Source organism: Coregonus clupeaformis, chromosome 16, assembly GCF_020615455.1.
Source record: "Coregonus clupeaformis isolate EN_2021a chromosome 16, ASM2061545v1, whole genome shotgun sequence".
Lineage (NCBI taxonomy): Eukaryota > Metazoa > Chordata > Actinopteri > Salmoniformes > Salmonidae > Coregonus > Coregonus clupeaformis.
Window position 1 is genome coordinate 58,621,547 of NC_059207.1, and position 23,601 is coordinate 58,645,147.

The 23,601-nt window shown below is 42.9% G+C and overlaps 1 protein-coding gene across 2 annotated transcripts in view; it reads right to left on the bottom strand.

The window, feature by feature from the left end:
• cfap77 (cilia and flagella associated protein 77) overlaps positions 1 to 23,601 on the bottom strand; it is a 79,417-nt gene that overhangs the window by 4,501 nt on the left and 51,315 nt on the right. For both annotated transcript variants that reach the window (XM_041900548.2, XM_041900549.2), the window contains 2 exons: positions 14,968 to 15,067; positions 12,299 to 12,542 (listed from right to left, as the gene is read on the bottom strand). In XM_041900548.2, coding sequence (XP_041756482.1) covers positions 12,299 to 12,542; positions 14,968 to 15,067 — 344 coding nt within the window. The remainder of the gene's footprint in view (positions 1 to 12,298; positions 12,543 to 14,967; positions 15,068 to 23,601) is intronic.

The window sequence follows — 23,601 nt, forward strand, 5'->3', positions numbered from 1 at the left end:
TTGGTATTCTCTCAACCAGCTTCATGAGGTAGTCACCTGGAATGCATTTCAATGAACAAGTGTGCCTTCTTAAAGGTTAATTTGTGGAATTTCTTTCCTTTTTAAAGAGTTTGAGCCAATCAGTTGTGTTGTGACAAGGTATACAGAAGATGGCCCTATTTGGTAAAAGACCAAGTCCATATTATGGCAAGAACAGCTCAAATAAGCAAAGAGAAACAACAGTCCATTACTTTAAGACATGAAGGTCAGTCAATACGGAACATTTCAAGAACTTTGAAAGTTTCTTCAAGTGCAGTTGCAAAAACCATCAAGCGCTATGATGAAACTGGCTCTCATGAGGACCGCCATAGGAATGGAAGACCCAGAGTTACCTCTGCTGCAGAGGATAAGTTCATTAGAGTTACCAGCCTCAGAAATTGCAGCCCAAATAAATGCTTCACAGAGTTCAAGTTACAGACACATCTCAACTGTTCAGAGGGGACTGTGTGAATCAGGCCTTCATGGTCGAATTGCTGCAAAGAAACCACTACTAAAGGACACCAATAATAAGAAGAGACCTGCTCGGTCCAAGAAACACAAGCAATGGACATTAGACCGGTGGAAATGTGTCCTTTGGTCTGGAGTCCAAATTGGAGATTTTTGGTTCCAACCGCCGTGTCTTTGTGAGACGCGGTGTGAGTGAACGGATGATCTCTGCATGTGTAGTTCCCACCGTAAAGCATGGAGGAGGAGGTGTTATGGTGTGCTTTGCTGGTGACACTGTCTGTGATTTATTTAGAATTCAAGGCACACTTAACCAGCATGGCTACCACATCATTCTGCAGCGATACGCCATCCCATCTGGTTTGGGCTTAGTGGGACTATCATTTGTTTTTCAACAGGACAATGACCTAACACACCTCCAAGAAGGAGAGTGATGGAGTGCTGCATCAGATGACCTGGTCTCCACAATCCCCCGACCTCAACCCAATTGAGATGGTTTGGGATTAGTCTGACGGCAGAGTGAAGGAAAAGCAGCCAACAAGTGCTCAGCATATGTGGGAACTCCTTCATGACTGTTGGAAAAGCATTCCATGTGAAGCTGGTTGAGAGAATGCCAAGAATGTGCAAAGCTGTCATCAAGGCAAAGGGTGGCTACTTTGAAGAATCTCAAATATAAAATATATTTGGATTTGTTTAACACTTTTTTTAAATAAAGAAAAACCCTTGAATGAGTAGGTGTGGTGGCAGGTAGCTTAGTGGTTAAGAGCGTTGTGCCAGTAACCGAAAGGTCGCTGGTTCTAATCCCCGAGCCGACTAGGTGAAAAATCTGTCGATGTGCCCTTGAGCAAGGCACTTAACCCTAATTGCTCCTGTAAGTCGCTCTGGATAAGAGCGTCTGCTAAATGACTAAAATGTAAATGTGTGTCCAAACATTTGACTGGTACTGTGTATATATATACAGTGGGGAGAACAAGTATTTGATACACTGCCGATTTTGCAGGTTTTCCTACTTACAAAGCATGTAGAGGTCTGTAATTTTTTATCATAGGTACACTTCAACTGTGAGAGACGGAATCTAAAAAATAAAAAAAAATCCAGAAAATCACATTTGTATGATTTTTAAGTAATTAATTTGCATTTTATTGCATGACACAAGTATTTGATACATCAGAAAAGCAGAACTTAATATTTGGTACAGAAACCTTTGTTTGCAATTACAGAGATCATACGTTTCCTGTAGGTCTTGACCAGGTTTGCACACACTGCAGCAGGGATTTTGGCCCACTCCTCCATACAGACCTTCTCCAGATCCTTCAGGTTTCGGGGCTGTCGCTGGGCAATACAGACTTTCAGCTCCCTCCAAAGATGTTCTATTGGGTTCAGGTCTGGAGACTGGCTAGGCCACTCCAGGACCTTGAGATGCTTCTTACGGAGCCACTCCTTAGTTGCCCTGGCTGTATGTTTCGGGTCGTTGTCATGCTGGAAGACCCAGCCACGACCCATCTTCAATGCTCTTACTGAGGGAAGGAGGTTGTTGGCCAAGATCTCGCGATACATGGCCCCATCCATCCTCCCCTCAATACGGTGCAGTCGTCCTGTCCCCTTTGCAGAAAAGCATCCCCAAAGAATGATGTTTCCACCTCCATGCTTCACGGTTGGGATGGTGTTCTTTGGGTTGTACTCATCCTTCTTCTTCCTCCAAACACGGCGAGTGGAGTTTAGACCAAAAAGCTCTGTTTTTGTCTCATCAGACCACATGGCCTTCTCCCATTCCTCCTCTGGATCATCCAGATGGTCATTGGCAAACTTCAGACGGGCCTGGACATGCACTGGCTTGAGCAGGGGGACCTTGCGTGCGCTGCAGGATTTTAATCCATGACGGCGTAGTGTGTTACTAATGGTTTTCTTTGAGATTGTGGTCCCAGCTCTCTTCAGGTCATTGACCAGGTCCTGCCGTGTAGTTCTGGGCTGATCCCTCACCTTCCTCATGATCATTGATGCCCCACGAGGTGAGATCTTGCATGGAGCCCCAGACCGAGGGTGATTGACCGTCATCTTGAACTTCTTCCATTTTCTAATAATTGCGCCAACAGTTGTTGCCTTCTCACCAAGCTGCTTGCCTATTGTCCTGTAGCCCATCCCAGCCTTGTGCAGGTCTACAATTTTATCCCGGATGTCCTTACACAGCTCTCTGGTCTTGGCCATTGTGGAGAGGTTGGAGTCTGTTTGATTGAGTGTGTGGACAGGTGTCTTTTAAACAGGTAACGAGTTCAAACAGGTGCAGTTAATACAGGTAATGAGTGGAGAACAGGAGGGTTTCTTAAAGAAAAACTAACAGGTCTGTGAGAGCCGGAATTCTTACTGGTTAGTAGGTGATCAAATACTTATGTCATGCAATAAAATGCAAATTAATTACTTAAAAATCATACAAGGTGATTTTCTGGATTTTTGTTTTAGATTCTGTCTCTCACAGTTGAACTGTACCTATGATAAAAATTACAGACCTCTACATGCTTTGTAAGTAGGAAAACCTGCAAAATCGGCTGTGTATCAAATACTTGTTCTCCTCACTGTATATAACCCTTTTTCTCCCCAATTTCGATCTTGTCTCATTGATGCAACTCCCCAACGGACTCGGGTCGAGTCCTCCGAAACATCACCCGCCAAACCGCGCTTCTTAACATCCGCCCGCTTAACCCGGAAGCCAGCCGCACCAATGTGTCGGAGGAAAACGTTCACCTGACGACAGAGGTCAGCCTGCAGGCGCCCGGCCTACCACAAGGTGTCGCTAGAGCCAAGTAAAGCCCCCCTGGCCAAACCCTCCCCTAAAACCGGACGACACTGGGCCAATTGTAGTGATACAGCCTGGAATCGAACCCGGGTCTGTAGTGATGCCTCTAGCACTGCAATGCAGTGCCTTAGATCACTGCGCCACTCGGGAGGCCCAAGTTAAGGCTATCTTAAAACGAATGTAATGTTCAACCTTAAAATGAGTAACAAATCCACATCCACATTTTGAGGCTACTGTAACTATGACCAGAGGCGTCATGCCCATAGGGGGCACAAGGGCACATGCCCCTTCAGATTTGTCCTGTACATTTTTTTATAATCAGATGTTAAATAAATTACTAAACTTCATTTTCAAGCCCAGGTTTTTCATAATTATTTATAAAAATATCTGTCAGCGGTATTTTGCGGAGGGGGCACACTGACTGGACAAGGCAGAGAGTCCCCCCCATTCTCCTTAGTAAGTGATTCCTTCTAAGGTGCACCACAGAACAAAAGAGAGTGTGTAGAGTGACAAACAGCTTTTGATTTGATTTTAGCTGCCGGTGATGGGCTCACTGGAGATATCTTTGCTAAATGAATTTGATCTAGCTTTGTAGCCTATTGATTCCTTCTTGATGAATAAATAAAATGGAAATGTTTTGTTGTTTCTCTGTAATAATAGCCACCTAGCAATTTTATGAAGTTGGCTTTAGCTAGCCAGCTAGATTGGGAACCTACACGACAAGTATGTGGACACCTGCTCGTCGAACATCTCATTCCAAAATCATGGGAATTAATATGGAGTTGGTCCCCCCTTTGCTGCTATAACAGCCTCTTCTGGGAAGGCTTTCCACTAGATGTTGGAACATTGCTTTGGGTACTTGCTTCCATTCAGCCACAAGAGCATGGAGGAGGATCTGAGGAACTCTCCCCCCATTCTCTCGCTCTCTCTCTCTGCTATGTGATGTGTGCAATACGGAGGTAATATGAGTTGATTGGGACATCTCAATTAACGCCTGCCTCGGCACTGGCAACCTGCAGGCCCCTCCCCTCCAGCTCCACCCCCCGTGGTGACTTTTATTGCTTCATTAGTGCGTGCCACATGGCCCTGCACTCATCACCTCTCCACGAGCATGGAGCCCTAATCAAGTTGGACAGGGGTGCTACAGGAGCCCCGCTACAAGCAGCCTGGTCTGGGGAAGACGAGAGAGGATTGGTCCCTGCCCGTACTGTCTGCCTGGATCTGAGGATTCTTCCTTTCTTATCATGGCGGAAATAAGGCCACCTAGAACGGAGTGTAAGCATTCCTTTACTCATAAGTGTGAGTAAAGAGTCACTCACAAGTGCAGAGAGTGACTGTTATGGAATGTTACGTCCTCCTTCAGAATACATAGCTCTAGGACTGTGTGTGCTGTTATCATTATCATGTATCAGCATCAGTGTGTTGTCATACAGTGAGGGAAAACAGTATTTGATCCCCTGCTGATTTTGTACGTTTGCCCACTGACAAAGAAATGATCCATCTATAATTTTAATGGTAGGTTTATTTGAACAGTGAGAGACAGAATAACAACAAAAAAATCCAGAAAGACGCATGTCAAAAATGTTATAAATTGATTTGCATTTTAATGAGGAAAATAAGTATTTAACCCCCTCTCAATCAGAAAGATTTCTGGCTCCCAGGTGTCTTTTATACAGGTAACGAGCTGAGATTAGGAGCGCACTCTTAAAGGGAGTGCTCCTAATCTCAGCTTGTTACCTGTATAAAAGACGCCTGTCCACAGAAGCAATCAATCAGATTCCAAACTCTCCACCATGGCCAAGACCAAAGAGCTCTCCAAGGATGTCAGGGACAAGATTGTAGACCTACACAAGGCTGGAATGGGCTACAAGACCATCGCCAAGCAGCTTGGTGAGAAGGTGACAACAGTTGGTGCGATTATTCGCAAATGGAAGAAACACAAAATACCTGTCAATCTCCCTTGGCCTGGGGCTCCATGCAAGATCTCACCTCGTGGAGTTGCTATGATCACGAGAATGGTGAGGAATCAGCCCAGAACTACACGGGAGGATCTTGTCAATGATCTCAAGGCAGATGGGACCATAGTCACCAATAAAACAATTGGTAACACACTACGCTGTGAAGGACTGAAATCCTGCAGCGCCCGCAAGGTCCCCCTGCTCAAGAAAGCACATATACAGGCCCGTCTGAAGTTTGCCAATGAACATCTGAATGATTCAGAGGAGAACTGGATGAAAGTGTTGTGGTCAGATGAGACCAAAATGTAGCTCTTTGGCATCAACTCAACTCGCCGTGTTTGGAGGAGGAGGAATGCTGCCTATGACCCCAAGAACACCATCCCCACCGTCAAACATGGAGGTGGAAACATTATGCTTTGGGGGTGTTTTTCTGCTAAGGGGACAGGACAACTTCACCGCATCAAAGGGACGATGGACGGGGCCATGTACCGTCAAATCTTGGGTGAGAACCTCCTTCCCTCAGCCAGGGCATTGAAAATGGGTTGTAGATGGGGTATTCCAGCATGACAATGACCCAAAACACACGGCCAAGGCAACAAAGGAGTGGCTCAAGAAGAAGCACATTAAGGTCCTGGAGTGGCCTAGCCAGCCTCCAGACCTTAATCCCATAGAAAATCTGTGGAGGGAGCTGAAGGTTTGAGTTGCCAAACGTCAGCCTCGAAACCTTAATGACTTGACCTGGTGGCCAACTACAAGAAACGTCTGACCTCTGTGATTGCCAACAAGGGTTTTGCCACCAAGTACTAAGTAATGTTTTGCAGAGGGGGTCAAATACTTATTTCCCTCATTAAAATGCAAATCAATTTCTAAAATTGTTGACATGCGTTTTTCTGGATTTTTTTGTTGTTATTCTGTCTCTCACTGTTCAAATAAACCTACCATTAAAATTATAGACTGATCATGTCTTTGTCAGTGGGCAAACGTTCAAAATCAGCAGGGGATCAAATACTTTTTTCCCTCACTGTATGCATGGGGGAAGGGGGGCTTCAGTAGTAGGATCCTAACTCATGCACATTAGAGTTCACCTTGGCATTTGGTAGATAGGGTGCGGGGCCAAACAAGTCCCCAGGGAACCATGATATGATCTGTTATGGTACCCCACTCCCTGACCCTGCCTCAGCCCCCTGACACAGGCCCAAGCGTCAGGATAGAAGAAGATAAACCTGCCCTTGACACCAAGAGGGGAAAGAGAGAGAAGGATGGGGAAAGACTCTCTGAGAAATAGAGCAACTGCACACAAGGGTGTTGTTAGCCAAATAATCCTGCTACATTTTACAGATCCATTGCCCACAAGGAGGGAGAGGATAAAGATAGGACTCTTGTAACCTATGCCCATATGCCTCGTCGTAACAATCCCTGCATTTGAGGGTTTTCACGATACCAGTATCGCGACACTCCGAAGTATTATGGCAAGGAAACAAAACATGAAGATGACTTCGGCCAGGATTCATTCAAAGGCCGGTTGCAGCGCTGCGCACTGCACTACCAGCGATGTATCTATTAAAGGTAATTTCCCTGACATTCGCAGAGATCACATTCATGGTAAACACTTGATGTCAGCCTATCGTAAATTACCTTTAAAAGTGAAGGTCAATGCACCTTTTGATAATGCACCTTGAACTGAATGGCAGTCTTATTTGTTGAGCAACACAGTGCTAATGTTCCAAACACACAGCCTTCTGTTGTCACCCAGAGTCACATTTGTTTATTTCCGGAGGAGCATAGAATTTAGTCTGCTTCGTGTTTTCTTTTTTTGCCATGTAAAATCGATTATTGTGGTATCAACGCATACTGGTATTGTGACAATCCTACTACAATTAGGATGTGATGTGAGATCCCCTGTCACATGATGGTGGAGGCAACGATCTCGATGATGAATAGGTTTTCTTTCTCACATAGTCCCTCTACCACCCCAAGCCCTCCCGCTCCTCTCCATCCCCAGCCTGCGCTCTCAACTCAGGGGCTACGGCGTGTGAGAGCCAGCAGGATCAGACAATCGGAACTAACACATGTCCACGTCCATAATGTCTTTCTTAAACCAATTCCAAAAATCAAAATGTTCAGTGAAAGAATGTGTGTATATGATGGGCTTTATATTTGTATAATTTGTCTCCAGACCCTCACACAGCTTGTCAGCATTGCAATACTTTTCAAAGTACTGACTAAATACTTACTGAATGCTTCATAGTACTGACTGTGAATGCTTCATAGTACTGACTGTGAATGCGTCGTTATTATTATTTTTTCATAGTAGGGATGTGGTGCTGCGGTAGCGTGGGGGAGTGGCGCTCCCACACTTTTTTCAATTTGTGAATACATGGATCTGGTAAAAATATTGCTGAAATTAATTCTGATAGATTCTCAATAAATTATATTTAATTACCACTAAAATTCCATGAAAATTATATAATGACAAACTAAATAAATATGTAGGCTACAGCAGCCTATAGGTAGGTAAATGGTGGTTTCTTCCCTGTCTTCTCTCTCTGGCGGTGGCGCGAATGATGAATAACTGTAGGCATGTGCAGAGACCCGTCGGTCTGAGGCTTGACCACTTTGAGCAGGCCAAATTGGAAGAACTCCCCCTCTTGTGTATCGGAACCCAGAACAATATGTGACCACATGGTTAAGGCGCTATCCTTTCAGCACCACAATTCGAAGGGCGCTCAAATCGCTTAACCCTCACCATCAAGATCCGTTGCCTACGTCCTACGTCCTACTCTTCACTTATTATTATTACAAATAGAAGATTCTCTCTTCTCACAATGGTGCCGTTTAGTAAATTTAGATTAAAGCTGAATCAATCTCTCGCAAGATCACAATGACTAATTCGTATTTTACATAACAGAACCGAAAAGAATAGCATATACTGTAATATGTTACACCAAAAACACCTCCTCATTCCTTAGTCCTTTCTTATCTGAAGCTGAATAGTAAAAATACATCTCAAACTCAACAGCGCGTGCGCCAGGAGGCAGGATGCTTTGATTGAAACAAAATAGGGGTCCAAGAAAGGCTTATAGTTTGTTAACACCATCCGCTCACGAAACAGTCATTCAAGAAGATCTAAATGCATATTCCCATGAAACTGATTGAGCTCAAATGATTAGCATGCAGTTCGGACATTTCACCGGTAAAACATGAAGAAGTATAATTTACTATTTTGAAATAAGGTTAGGCCTATGCCTAACTTGGTGTTTCAGTGAATTACAAATAAAATAAAATATTGAGACAAAATGTGTGGGCATAGGCAGATGTTGCAATTGGAGGATGGATTTTATGGATAGGCCTATTCTACATCTGTCGGTACAAACTTTGAATGAGAAATGATGACGTCATTTATGTAATTTGTTTGCGCTCCTTCCCCTAAATAAAATAGCACTACACCACTGCTTCATAATACTGACTGTGAATGCTTCACAGTACTGACTGAGTGTTTCGTAGTACTGACTGTGAATGCTAGAACTGACTGTGAATGCTTCATAGTACTGACAGAATGCTTTATAGTACTGACTGTGAATGCTTCATACTGACTAAATGCTTCATAGTTGTGGGAACGTATGTTTTTGGTTTCACATTGATTGTGGGAATTAAGCCATACCTTTCTGTACCGGTAAAACGTAATATTTTATTTTACATTCTGAAAAAAGAAGTGACAATTTTGCCTGTTCTGGGAGTGTTTATTTTTAGGTTGCAGGGAGGTTCTGAGAACTTTTTACTCTGGTTACTTGAAAGTTGTTTTAATGCTCTGAGAACGGAAATTATAGGTTATTTGACAGTAATGAACCCTTCGGCTACAATTTCCGCGGCCCCGTGGAAATCTAATTAACATAATAAAAAAATCCCCATCAAAATCCATCTGTTTAAGCTAGAGATATGTTTTTTTGCATGGGCTGTGTCTCAATCCACCGCATCCGCCGATATCGACCTTCCGCATCTGAAAGGTGAAAGCTGGCAGAGCTAGAGCGGTCTTTGTCAGACCATGAGATGTCCCAAAAATCGGTCTTCTCACGAAAATGTCTGTAGCGTCCAAACGGTTTGGCCTACTAACTATTAAAGATGAGACTCTCACGAACACGATGGTGTTCTCTGAAATAGGTACAGCCTCTTCTGCCAACTTCTGTCTGTAGCATCGGAATGGTTTGGGCTACACACTAAAATGACCCCTCTGTGGAAAGCTGAGACACTCATGAACATGATGGTGTTCTCTGTTTTAGGATGCCTCACAAGACTCGTCTGAAGGTCCCTGGTACCAGTTAAAAAAATTAATGGATGTATATATGGAGATAGTCTAGTGCCTAAAATAAGGGGATAAATGCATGTAAAAAAAAAAAATATATATATATATATATATATCGTTTCCTGATCTTTCTTTTATCTCTCAGATATAGGACAGACACTTCAGAACAAACTTTATTTTAGATTTTTTTTGTGGACTATCTGTTGTTCCATGTAGTGAATCCGTTATTCAATGCATTTCTATTGGCTAATAGCAGTAATGCCAAATTCAATGTCCCCCGGCTTAGACAGGACTTAGTAGACTCTAGAGGGTTAAATAACGTTCTCTAAATATTGTGAACTTTTATTGAATGTTAGACTTTTAATAGCACTGCTTTCTTATGTTGGGTTAACTTTTTTGAACTTCAAGCATAGATAGGACCAATTGATGCTTAGGCATTAATTATGCATGTATTTTCTATTGTGACATGGCTGGTTTCTATCCATGGAATTAGTCCACTGCGCCACCAGGATGGAGCTAGCAAGCCATGTTTCTTTATGCATACAAAGCTGTTCATTTTAGTCTATTCAAACAGACCCCATTTAACATTCTTACATTTTAGTAATTTAGCAGATGCTCTTATCCAGAGCGACTTACAGTTATTGAGTGCATACATTTTTCTTACTGGACCATGCCATCTCAACCTTATTTCATGTCCTTAGAGGGCAAGGTAACTCCCAGAGGTTTTTAAGAACGATCAAGAACAGCACCTTGGCGGCTCTCCCTCCCATTCAGCCAACACAAGCATACAACACAAACCCATCCAATTCTCTGTCTGAACCCAACCCTACCCAACCCTGGCTTATCACCTTACCCAACCCTGTCCCTTACCCCAACCAAGGTTCGCATCCCGCTCGCGCTCCCATCCCCAATCCTAACCCTTACCCTAACCAGAGTTCGCATCACTCTCCCACCCCCAACCCTAACCTTAACCCTTACCCTAACCAGGGTTCGCATCCCTCTCCCACCCCCAACCCTAACCTTAACCCTTACCCTAACAAGGGTTCGCATCCCGCTCCCACCCCCAATCCTAACCTTAACCCTTACCCTAACCAGGGTTCGCATCCCTCTCCCACCCCCAACCCTAACCTTAACCCTTACCCTAACCAGGGTTCGCATCCCGCTCCCACCCCCAACCCTAAAGGAAAAGGAAACAAGCACACATTAAGATCAGGTGTGGCCAATTAGTGGGCACAGCCAACACACCTGAACACACTTAACAAGATAGAGGATAGAGAGAGTTTTGTTGAGAACGGAATGTATATGTTTTAAAATAACATTCTTAGAACATTTTCTTTGGAGGGCCGAGTGTCTGCGGGTTTCGCTCTACCCTTGTACTTGATTGATTAATTAAGGTCACTAATTAGTAAGGAACTCCCCTCACCTGGTTGTCTAGGTCTTAAAGTCAGGAATGAGTTTGAAATACCAAGTAAATAATGTTTTTTTGTTAAGTTCCTCAAATGTACTGAGTGTTCCAAAGCCAAGCAACTATCCTTCCTGCACCATTCCCAGAAAGTTGTGGGAAGGTATGCAAAAGAACCATAGGACAAACACGCTCTCACCAAGACCTAAGACACATGTAGTTAAGTGCTAGCTGGGTACTGACTGTGAATGCTTCATAGTACTGACTGTGAATGCGTCATAGTACTGACTGAAGTAGTACTGACTGTGAATTCTTCATAGTACTGACTCTGAATGCTTCAAAACTGCATCATGCTTCACGATTGTTACAGATTGCACTGGGGTAAAGATACCCCAGCCAATGCTATATAATGTCAATAAACTTGAAGTTTGGACTTTACTATCCGTCTGTAATGCTATACTACTATAATGCTTGTGTAATGATACAGCTAGTGGCATCTTGTCTTCTTTAAGTGAGCGTGTCCAGTATGTTGCAGGCAGTGTTGGCCCAGTGTTGTAGTGCTGTCTGTGTCTGGGACAAGAGGATGTTTGATGCAGCAGGCGGTCTAGGGCTGTCATATCTCCACTAATACAGACACACATCCTCCACAAAACACAAACACTTGCTAAAACAGCCTCACCGCTGACTTCCAATCAGCCATGACAACCTATTAGCAGCATTGCGGCTGAAAACAACTGGATTAGTGTTCCGATTTTTCCCTATGAACACACAGAGAGCAGATCCTCATCGAGGGAATTAAGCTAAATAAATGCTGGCACCTATTCATGTTGCTGTGGTTGTGATTTCATTATTTCAATGGGATCTCTTGCTTGAGATCTATTAATAACATATCCACTGCTGCTGTGAATTCAAACATGTGTTCCCTTGAGAGGAGACAGACACGTATAAAGCTTTGGTGGAGAGATGTCTGTACGCTACAGAGCAAAGCGTGCACGTTCTACACAAGTTGTGCCGTTGTGCATAATAGCTACAAATTGATTCGTTAGCTAAGTGGTGGCGTCGGCTGGCTGTCCAGCTCACATTAAGAAGTGTAATGGCAAATTCACCTTTTGTCAAAATGAAAACAGTATAGAGAACATATACTGCTATATCTCAATAAAAATGGATAGAACACATTAGCAAATTGGCCATCCACAGTATTGTAACTATCATTTCCTTCCCTTCATGTTGTGATGCCCTGTTCCAGTATGAGAGAAGTTGCATCTGAAATTACACCCTATTGCTATTACCTATCTAGTGCACTAGATAGGGAATAGGGTGTCATTTTGAACACCACATCAGATCAAATAAAGTGGGACACTCACCGTGTCGAGATGCCAAAGGTAGTGTCAGGGGGGATGCGAGGGGGCACAGGGAGATGAGAGCCCCTTCTGGCAGGGGCGGCTCGTCTCCTGTCGTGGGTGGCGCGGTACTGGTAATGCTCCTTGGCAGTCACCAGGCCGGACTTCACCCCCTCGCGGTTCAGAGCCACAAAGTCCTTCTCAGGCCTCCTGGAGTGGCCACTACTGCCACTAGTGGGCAGGGAGTGTGTGCGCCAGTTGGACAAGGCTGGGAGAGTAGGAGACAACACAATGGCAGAGAGATAGTTCAGGGACCGTATTCACAAAGTGTCTCCTCTAACACGCAATTACTATTTATTTTAATCAAATGTATTATTATTGATATTATTTGTATTTATTTATTTACTTCTGTTTTTCTTTCTGTATATAATCAGGTTGACAAAACTAAATAAGATCCACCCCTTCAACAATCTTTTCCCCATATATACTTCAACACAGTTACTTCCCCCAAAGACAAATGTCAAATTTGTTATTAAAGGTCCAATGCAGCCATTTCTATCTCAAAGCATGCCCAGCTAGCACATAATGTTTGAGAACCATATATTTCTTAGAGGTTGGTGAGAGTGTAATTGTCCTATGGTTATTTTTCATAAAACCTTCCCACAACTTTCTGCGAATAGTGCAGGATTGTGGCTTGGCTTTGGAACATTCTCAGCACATTCAAGGAACTTCACAAAATAAAAGTTGTTTTCTCCCTATTTCATAACTTTAACAAAATGTTTCCTAAGAGTTCAAACATGGCTACATTTAATTTACATTTTGGTAATGTTCTAGGAATGTTCTCCAACTGGTTTGACATTGGGAATGTTCTCAAATAGTTTAGAGAGCATTAAGAAACAACATTCTTCTGTGGGAATTTCAGTACTTCAGCATAACGTTTCCTCATGGTTCTATTTAAAGTCATTTCTCAAATTGTTTTGCGAACGTTAAGACAAAACTATCTCTATCCTCTATCTTGTTAAGTGTGTTCAGGGATGTTGGCCACACCCACAATTGGCCACACCTGATCTTAATGAGTGCTTGTTTCCTTTGAAATGGGGTCTGTTTGAATAGACTAAAATTAACAGCTTTGTGTGTGTAAAAAAACATGGCATGCTAGCTCCATACTGGTGGCACAGGGGACTAATTACATGGATAGAGAACAGAAGATCATAGGTTCATATCTCACTGATGCTGTATCACAATAAAAAAAGAAATGTGTTTGCATGATTAATGCCTAAGGAAATGAATTTCCATGTGTCCTATCTGTGCATGGAGTTCCAAAAAAAAAGTTGACCCAAAATAAGCAAGCAGTGTTATTAAAAAGTCTTATTGAAACATTCAGTGAAAGTTTTATTCAAAGACCTCCAAATAACCTTCAATTTCTGATCTCAGAGATTTCATAAAACCTCCCAGGAAAACTTTAAAGGAACCAGAGTAAAACGTTCCCAGAACAGGCTAAATGTTCACTTCTGTTCTCAGAACGTTTAAAAACCTTCAGTTTTACCAGTCAGGAAACGTATGGCTTCCTTCCCACAACCAATGGAAAACCAAAAACATACGTTCCCACAACATTCAAGGAACCAAATGTGCAAGCTGGGTGGCGTCTACAGGGCTACAACTATGCAAAGATACATCAATCGCTGACGTACAGTAGATAATGTCTTTCCTGAAATATTTATAGCTGTGTAAAGAGTAGGAACAAGACTGTTCTCTGTGAAGCAGCTCATTGCAACACCAATTTCCATCAGAGGGGTTTTGATTAGTTGCGAGACGGTGACATCTTCATATGGCGCTTGACTCCCTCTCTCAGTCATCTCTGTCTCGGTGACGAGATAGAGGTGTGTTCCCCAGGTGTCGTTACCACCGTCGCTGACAGTGTGCCTTTGTTATCCTTGTCACAATTATTGAAATTCACACTGTTTTTTTAACAACATTTTTAAAAGAACGCTCTCTGTCTAGTGGGTAATGACAGATCTAAGGGGGGGTTTAATTTGAGAGAGTTGAGTGTTTAAACACTTAGAGCGGCTCACGATTGACAGTCGAGCCCGATCGGGAGACGTTCCCACTGGGTGTGGGTGGCGAGGGCCTGGAGGGGGGTTCGAGGGTTGGTTTGGTGGGGGTTCAGGAGAGAGTTTGACATTCCCCAGCGTCTGTCCGCTGACGGAAGTTGAGGACGAGGAGGAGGCCATGCACAGTTTAGCTGGTGAGAAGAGGGAGAGTGACAGGGAGGGCCGGCTGCCTGAGGGGACGCTTTCTCAACCAAACACACTGTGACATCAGGGCTGACGGTAATGGGGACACATGGGTTATATCCCAAATGGCACCCTATTCCCTAAGTAGTGAAATAGTTAGCCATATGGGGTACTGCCATGGCCGTCACAATCCAGCCCTCTCCAGTGCAGCCAGCGTGTGTGTGCCTGACAGACACATTGAATAATATCCAAGATCATTTTTACCATGTGCTGTGGAGTTTTTTAAATTTTATTGTGTGCTGTGGAGGGGTTCCACTCACCTATCAATGCTTAGTCTGGGGCTAAAGTAAAGAATGGACCACAGGGGCTGCAAAGGAGGATTCATAATAATAGTCATGATTTCGGGTAGGCTAACACCCAATTGAGTGATGCAGGATAGCCACTTTGCACACCCCCTACCTTCTGAGACTCCTCCGTCCTGGATGGTCGTGACAGTTCCGTACACAAAGTCAGGTCCAAGACATGCCAACCCTTTAGACTTGGTCTTCCCAAGCGCTGGCTGTAGGTAACAGACAGAAAAACAGGACAGTATTCTCCTTAAAGCTAGAATCTTTGGGTGCTACATACAGTACCAGTGAAACGTTTGGACACCCTACTCATTCCAGAGTTTTTCTTTATTTGTACTATTTTCTACATTGTAGAATAATAGTGAAGACATCAAAACTATGAAATAACACATATGGGATCATGTAGTAACCAAAAAGGTGTTAATCAAATATAAGTATATTTTATATTTGAGATTCTTCAAAGTAGCCACCCTTTGCCTTGATGAGTGATGCAGGATAGCCACTTTGCACACCCACTACCTTCTGAGACTCCTCCATCCTGGATGGACCAGCTTCATGAGGTAGTCACCTTTAATGCATTTCAATTAACAGGTGTGCCTTGTTAAAAGTTAATTTGTGGAACTTCTTTCCTTCTTAATGCGTTTGAGCCAATCAGTTGTGTTGTGACAAAATAGGGTTGGTATACAGAAGATAGCCATATTTGGTAAAAGACCAAGTCCGTATTATGGCAAGAACAGCTCAAATAAGCAAAGAGAAACGACAGTCCATCATTACTTTAAGACATGAAGGTCAGTCAATCCGGAAAATTTCAAGAACTTTGAACGTTTGTTCAAGTGCAGTCACAAAAACCATCAAGCTCTATGATGAAACTGGCTCTCATGAGTACCGCCACTGGAAAGGAAGACCCAGAGTTACCTCTGCTGCAGAGGACAAGTTAATTAGAGTTAACTGCACCTCAGATTGCAGCCCAAATAAATGCTTCACAGAGTTCAAGACACATCTCAACATCAACTGTTCAGAGGAGACTGCGTGAATCAGGCCTTCATGGTCGAATTGCTGCAAAGAAACCACTACTAAAGGACACCAATAAGAAGAAGAGACTTGCTTGGGCCAAGAAACACAAGCAATGGACATTAGACCAGTGGAAATCTGTCAAAATTTGAGATTTTTGGTTCCAACCGCCGTGTCTTTGTGAGATGCAGAGTAGGTGAACGGATGATCTCTGCATGTGTGGTTCCCACCGTGAAGCATGGAGGGGGAGGTGTGATGGTGTGGGGGTGCTTTGCTGGTGACTCTGTCAGTGATGTATTTAGAATTCAAGGCACACTTAACCAGCATGGCTACCACAGCATTCTGCAGCGATACGCCATCCCATCTGGTTTGCGCTTAGTGGGACTATCATTTGTTTTTCAACAGGACAATGACCCAAAACACACCTCCAGGCTGTGTAAAGGCTATTTGACCAAGAAGGAGAGTGATGGAGTGCTGCATCAGATGACCTGACCTCCACAATCACCCGACCTCAACCCCATTGAGATGGTTTGGGATGAGTTGGACCGCAGATAAAGGAAAAGCAGCCAACAAGTGCTCAGCATATGTGGGAACTCCTTCAAGACGGTTGGAAAAGCATTCCTCATGAAGCTGGTTGAGAGAATGGCAAAAGTGTGCAAAGCTGTCATCAAGGCAAAGGGTGGCTACTTTGAAGAATCTCAAATATAAAGTATATTTTGATTTGTTTAACACTTTTTGGGTTACTACATGATTCCATGTGTGTTATTTCATAGTTTTGATGTCTTCACTATTATTCTACAATGTAGAAAATAGTAAAAAAATAAAGAAAAACCCTTGAATGAGTAGGTGTGTCCAAACTTTTGACTGGTACTGGGGGTAAAAAAGTATGTTTTATAGCTAATCTCTTGCAATTCTACACATTTTACCATGGGACAGAGAGAAAAATCTGCAGTTTTACAGCTAATCTCATATAATTCTGCAATGAGGCTGAGAGAATTTGGCATCTTTAAAGCTAATTTCCTGCAATTCTACACCTATTGCCACGGGGCAGAGTGAAAAATGTACAGTTTTATAGCTAATAATTGTACATTTACATTTGAGTCATTTAGCAGATGCTCTTATCCAGATCAACTTACAGTTAGTGCATTCATCTTAAGATAGCTAGGTGGGACAACCACATATCACAGGTAAAAGACCAAGCTTGGACTGGGCTGAGCGTGAGCTGCCTTCCCGTAGGGGTGGGAGGGTCAAGAGACCTGAGGTGGCAGAACGGAGTGCTCGAGTTGGGGTGTAGGGTTTGAGCATAGCCTGAAGGTAGGGAGGGGCAGTTCCTCTTGCTGTTCCATAGTTAAGCACCATGTTGTTGTTGTGGATGCAAACTTCGACTGGAAGCCAGTGGAGTGTGCGGAGGAGCGGGGTGACATGAGAGAACTTGGGATGGTTGAAAACCAGGCAGGCTGCAGCTTTCTGGATAAATTGCAGGGGTTTGCTGGCACAAGCGGGGAGCCCAGCCACAGCGAGTTGCAGTAGTCCAGATGGGAGAGGACAAGCGCCTGGATTAGGACCTGCGCTGCTTCCTGTGTGAGGTAGGGTCATAGTCTACAGATGTTGTAGAACATGAACCTGCAGGAGCGAGTCACTGGTTTGATGTTTGCAGAGAACGACAGAGTGTTGTCCAGGGTCACGCCAAGGTTCTTTGCACTCTGGGAGGGTGATACTGTGGAGTTGTCAACCGTGATGGAGAGGTCTTTTGAGCGGGCAGGCCTTCCCCAGGAGGAAGAGCAGCTCCGTCTTGTCGAGGTTGAGCTTGAGGTGGTGGGCCGACATCCAAGTTGAGATATCTGCCAGGGACGCAGAGATGCGTGTCGCCACCTGGGTGTCAGAAGGGGGGGATGGAGAAAAGTTGATGTGTGTTTCATCCGCATAGCAATGATAGGAGAGACCATGCCAGGATATGATGGAGCCGAGTGACTTATAGAGAGAAGAGGAGAGGGCCTAGAACCGTGCCTTGGGGGACACCAGTAGTGAGAGTACGTGGTGCAGACACAGATCCTCTCCATGTCACCTGGTAGGAGCGGCCTGCCAGGTAGGATGCAATCCAAGAGTGTGCAGAGCCTGTGACACCCAGCCATGAGAGGGATGAGAGGAGGATCTGATGGTTCACGGTGTCGAAGGCAGCGGATAGATCTAGGAGGATGAGAACAGAGGAGAAAGAGTCAGCTTTGGTAGTGTGGAGAACCTCTGTGACTATTCTACACATTTTGCCATGATGCTGAAGTTTTTCAGCCAATTTACTGGAATTCTAAATGTTTTTGCCATGGCTTATGACATGTTCATTTGCTATCTGGGGGGGGACTCCAGGGAGAGCGGGGGGGGGGGACTCCAAGGAGGGGGAGGGACTCCAGGTGGGAAAAAGAGCCTGTGGGCCCCCCCCACCTTGCGGGGGCTGCGGGGGTGAGTGGTACACCAGTGAAGCTGACATGATAGCGCAAACAGATCTGGGACCAGGCTACTACAGTATCAGCCAGCTTCTGAATCCACCATTTCTTCCTCACCAGGCCTATTGATGAAGAGCTCCTAGATGCAGAAGATTCCCTAAGCTGTCAAAAACGAACATGGAAAGCTTGAGGACCTTGATGTTTCAAACCTCACTGTTGAAACCGTTCACATTTTTTTACAATTTCAAAAAAATTATATGCAAAAGTCGCAAGTAGAACAGCACTTGGGAGCACATTTGAAAATTCTAACTCGTGGACAAGAACGTCAAATATGTCAGACTTGTGTGGAAGTGATCAATTGTCAGCTACTTTATCAGTAAGTCTTTAGAGACGTTAATAGGTGTAAAGACACTACCTGTATAAATTACTGTTAATTATCCCAGGTACTTAAAAGCACTAATTACCATAAAATATTCCAAACAAGATCAAAATTATTTTTGGAAAGACATTGATTGTGATATGGTATAAACATTTAAGCAACCCTTTTAAATGGAGAGTTTTGTTTCAAAAGAGCGAGTGTTTTAGTAGCGGTAGTAAGACAAAATGGTGGTCGAGTGGTTCTTTGTCTCTTACTGGCTTCTGCGCTGTAGAGAGGTGAAATGTTCAGAACGGTGCAGATGGAAATGTAATGCATAGAGCACCTGACACGATCACCCTATTCTATTACATGGCAGATAATCAGGTTTATTCTACATAATGCATTTCTGTAGAGTGTTCTGTAGCGTTGGACCCCCCGTTAACTCGGGATGCGTCCCAAATGGCACCCTATTCCCTCTATATAGTAGTGCACTGAATAGGGGGCCAGTTGGGATGCAGCCCAGGCTTGAAGGCTGGTTAAGAGAAACAGGGCTGAATGAAGCAGCTCCTCTTCTCCAGCATTGAGGTGCGGCTTTATACCACCTGTCTGCCATCTCTATACTATAGCTCTGAGAGAATCTCCAAGGGGGTGGGAGTCGGGAGTGTGGGGAACGAGCAATAGGTGACGTCGTACTGCGCTTTGGTCGTCTTTGTTTCAAAGTTCTCCATTCAAGTTCTTTCTTTTAAGTTATAAGTTCTCATCATCTCTCCACGAAGACGGGAAGAGAAAATCCAAACCCCAGCCAGGGTGATGAGAGAAGAGTGCGAGGGATTGCTACTCCACATTACCTGAACACATTGAAGTGTATGACATGTACCTATGATCTGCATGCTCTTCTCTGAGTGACAGAAACACATAGGTGCTGAGCACGTGTCAGTCACACAGATGCACACATATGAAAGATCCCCCCCTCATGCTGTCTTGTGTGATTTGTAGGCAGATAAAAACAGCCTTTGGTTATAGCGAATACTTTGTGCCAGCAACAGAAACACACAGATACAGTATGGCATCACTAGCTTGAAGGCTGGCTTTCAGCTATGACATGACTCAAAACATAAGTCTCAGGCAAGATTGTGCAAGGCGGCATTGAATGTGTCAATGTCTGTCACACTGATTACTCAAATTTCTCTTGACCTGTGCACCTACGTTGTAAACTTTCATTCATAGGCTAGGTTGTAGCAACCTCATGATGGGTATAGGGAACATTTGAGTATCATGTAGTAGCCTAAACCTATCGATGTTACATTGAGCTGGGTGAATGGAATATGAATGACAGTCATCCAATATGCTGTAAAAGAAATAAGGCCATGCTCATAAAAAAAGAATCGTCCTCTCTCATCATGAACGGCACCGACTGCCACTGCACAGGACCCACCTGCATCTGAGAAGCAGGGCTTCAACAGCTAATCTGCTATCTCCAAAACAAACAATTCTTCCCTGTGCACGCGCGTGTGTGTGTGTGTGTGTGTGTGTGTGTGTGTGTGTGTGTGTGTGTGTGTGTGTGTGTGTGTGTGTGTGTGTGTGTGTGTGTGTGTGTGTGTGTGTGTGTGTGTGTGTGTGTGTGTGTGTGTGTGTGTGTGTGTGTGTGTGTGTGTGTGTGTGTGTGTGTGTGTGTGTGTGTGTGTGTGTGTGTGTGTGTGTGTGTGTGTGTGTGTGTGTGTGTGTGTGTGTGTGCTTGTGTCATTGGCGTGGGCTGTGGATGTGTGAGGTAGCAGTAAGAGTTCAAACATAACAGCTGTCACTCAATAATTGGTTCCTTCACAATCTGGGCATTTCCTTAAAGTAATAGCTTTTAGAATGTTCAGTAATTTATCCTAGAGTTCCTGACTACTCCCCACAACATAACATTTCAGTAAATACTTACATTGTGTTATGTGTCTTACATGTACCAATCCATCACCACGCATGAAGTTCCCTCTCAGGAAATAAAAGTTATTTAAATTGACTTGAATTACATAATAGCCTATTCATGGAGATCAACTCAAAGTGCTGAAGATCATCATCTTTGTGTACATCCCACTTCCACTTTCATCAATATGGATATGAATATAGAACCTAATCCCTCTCACTGTCATGTTACTTATCTAAATCGCCCATCGCATACACCATATACTCTTTCTCACCCAATGGCAAACTATTGAGTACCAACAAAAGTATGTCAATTTTTTCTAACTATTATCCAAATTAAGATGTCTTCCTGAATCCTTACTAGATGTCCTTCATCCATAGAGCCCCCCTAGGAATCCAAAATAAAATATGTTGCCATATTTGTAAACTTAGCTAGAGCTCCCTAAACAGACACCCTCCCATTCCATAATGTCTCCTCCACCCCACCCCACCCCACCCTGGGCCCATCCCCATAACCCTCCCCCTCCTTTTCCCATGTCTGTCTGTGATCCATTCTCCATGCACAACCTGGCTGTTTATTGATATGCAAACTCTCCTTATGAGCGCCTAATCCCCAAGCATTGGGGATAATTTATAAAGCATTTACATAAAGAAGGCCAACTAATTGGGAGCATGTGTCTGGGTAAGCCCCCCTCACAGACTCTCAAGGACCCGTACTACAGATGAGCTGCTATAGGCTCCTCACCTCTCCCCTATAGAGATCGAAACATCAGATGGATAGCATTCTTCCCATTTCAGATGTAGCCCTTTCCTGAAGTCAACTGATCAAGTCGCCCTCTAGTGGCCTCATAGGTGGAATGTAATTAATACTTTTCTTAATTACATAATTAATCAACATTATATATATATATATATATATATATATATATATATATATATATATATATATATATATATATATATATATATTTTTTATCCAGTGTTTCTATGTCAAACGGTTTTGTTATAGTTCAGTCTTCTGTGATAAAGGAAAATATATATTTTTTTAAAGGATGTGTATATGTATTTAAATGTGTATGTATGTATGTATATATATATATATATATATATATATTTATATACAGTACCAGTCAAAAGTTTGGACACACCTACTCATTCAAGGGTTTTCTTTATTTTTACTATTTTCTACATTGTAGAATAATAGTGAAGACATCAAAACAATGAAAGAACACATATGGAATCATGTAGTAACCAAAAAAAGTGTTATATATATATTTTATATTTGAGATTCTTCAAATAGCCACCCTTTGCCTTGATGACAGCTTTGCACACTCTTGGCATTCTTTTGACTGGTACTGTATATAAAGTGTAATATTGGGATGCAAACTCAAAATGTAACACATTTCAACTCTATATCTGACATGGTACAGGTGTCTTCTTTTTTTTAAGCCCATAACCATGTGTATGAGGTGTAGATTTGTTTAAGACTACCAAGAAACACAGTGTGACCCTGATTTAGCCCACTGCACTACATTAAGCAGCAATAATTGCTTTTCTGCCTTCTCAGCTCAGTTGAAAAGCAGAACATCAAACTAACATCAAATCGTCAAAACAAAATCTGTGTGTGTCTGCGCGTCTGCTCACTCGTGAGTCTGTGTGTGTTTCATTTATAAATCCATTGGGTGTCGGCCTATGTTTGTTTATGAGGCATAGGAAAAGAAACAGAATGAGCAATGGAACTTTTGATCTTCAAAGCTTCTACTTTGAATATACTATATAGGATGTGTATACCATATTGATTATTTTTATTATAACAAAAGATAATAAACAATTTCCTATGTGTAAAGAAGATAATGTTGCAAATACTCTATTAGCCCTACATAACTACCAACATTAGTGCTCCACAAATGATCTGTATGATAAAACAGATTATTTTACTTCTGACATTTAAATCACTTAGCAGATGCTCTTATACAGAGTGACTTGCAGTAGTAGTCAGTGCATACATTTTTGTACTGATCCCCCGTGGGAATCGAACCTACAACCCTGGCATTGCAAGCACCATGCTCTACTAACTGAGCCACATAGGACCCATGTGTAGCAAAATTTGAAATTGTGTTTTTTTACATTGGATAAAAGTAGAGACTCGGAGCTGGAAAAATGTATATAATACACTACAGTTGAGGAACAATGGGAAAGTAATTCCGCTTTGAAAGTTGATAAACTTGTAACCCCACTTTTGAGAAAATGGCCCTTTAATGTTTTGGTACACCTACTAGAGAGCTCTTCTTTGTCTACACCCATTCAGCATCTTTCACACTCTCTCAAGCCTTAGCCCCACCCATCACTTTAAGGATTCACATGTGAGTACGGTAGTGTACTAAACAACCAAAGACTTCAAGACTAAAGGCTGGTTTAAACTACGTCTATCGACATGTCTGTGTACAGTTGTCGCAGTGACATCATGAACATTCTAATATCGTCTGACATCAAATGTTGTTTTTATGAAAAAATATAAACACAAAAACGACAGGCTCCATGACATCAGCAGCCTAGTGGTCCAAAATATCATAACTGGTGTATTTTAACACCAATAACCCCATCCATTTATATGTCAATCTAGCAAACCAGGCAACTAAAAGCAATTTTCTAAACAATGTTTTGGTTAGTTTCTAGCTTGTTAGCTAGCTAGCTAACATTAAATTAGCTGGCTAGCCAGTTCAAATAATGACCATATCATATAACTGACAACCTCTTAACTTTAGCTAATTTGTATTCATTATTACAGGAAAATAAACTCACAACAAGATCATTATTAACAAGTTAATGGCGAGCTAATTACAGAAAGTAGCTTACAGTTGTGAGTGTGACGAAATAAAAGCAGAGCACTCTACTGGATAATTTTTGAACTTGGACACTGTCTTGTTGGCCTAACGTTACTGTTATATCCTAATTTGACTTTGGTGCAGGTCATGTTGTTCTTCACATTACCGTCTCTGGTAAACACACACTAAATCAAAGTGTATTTGTC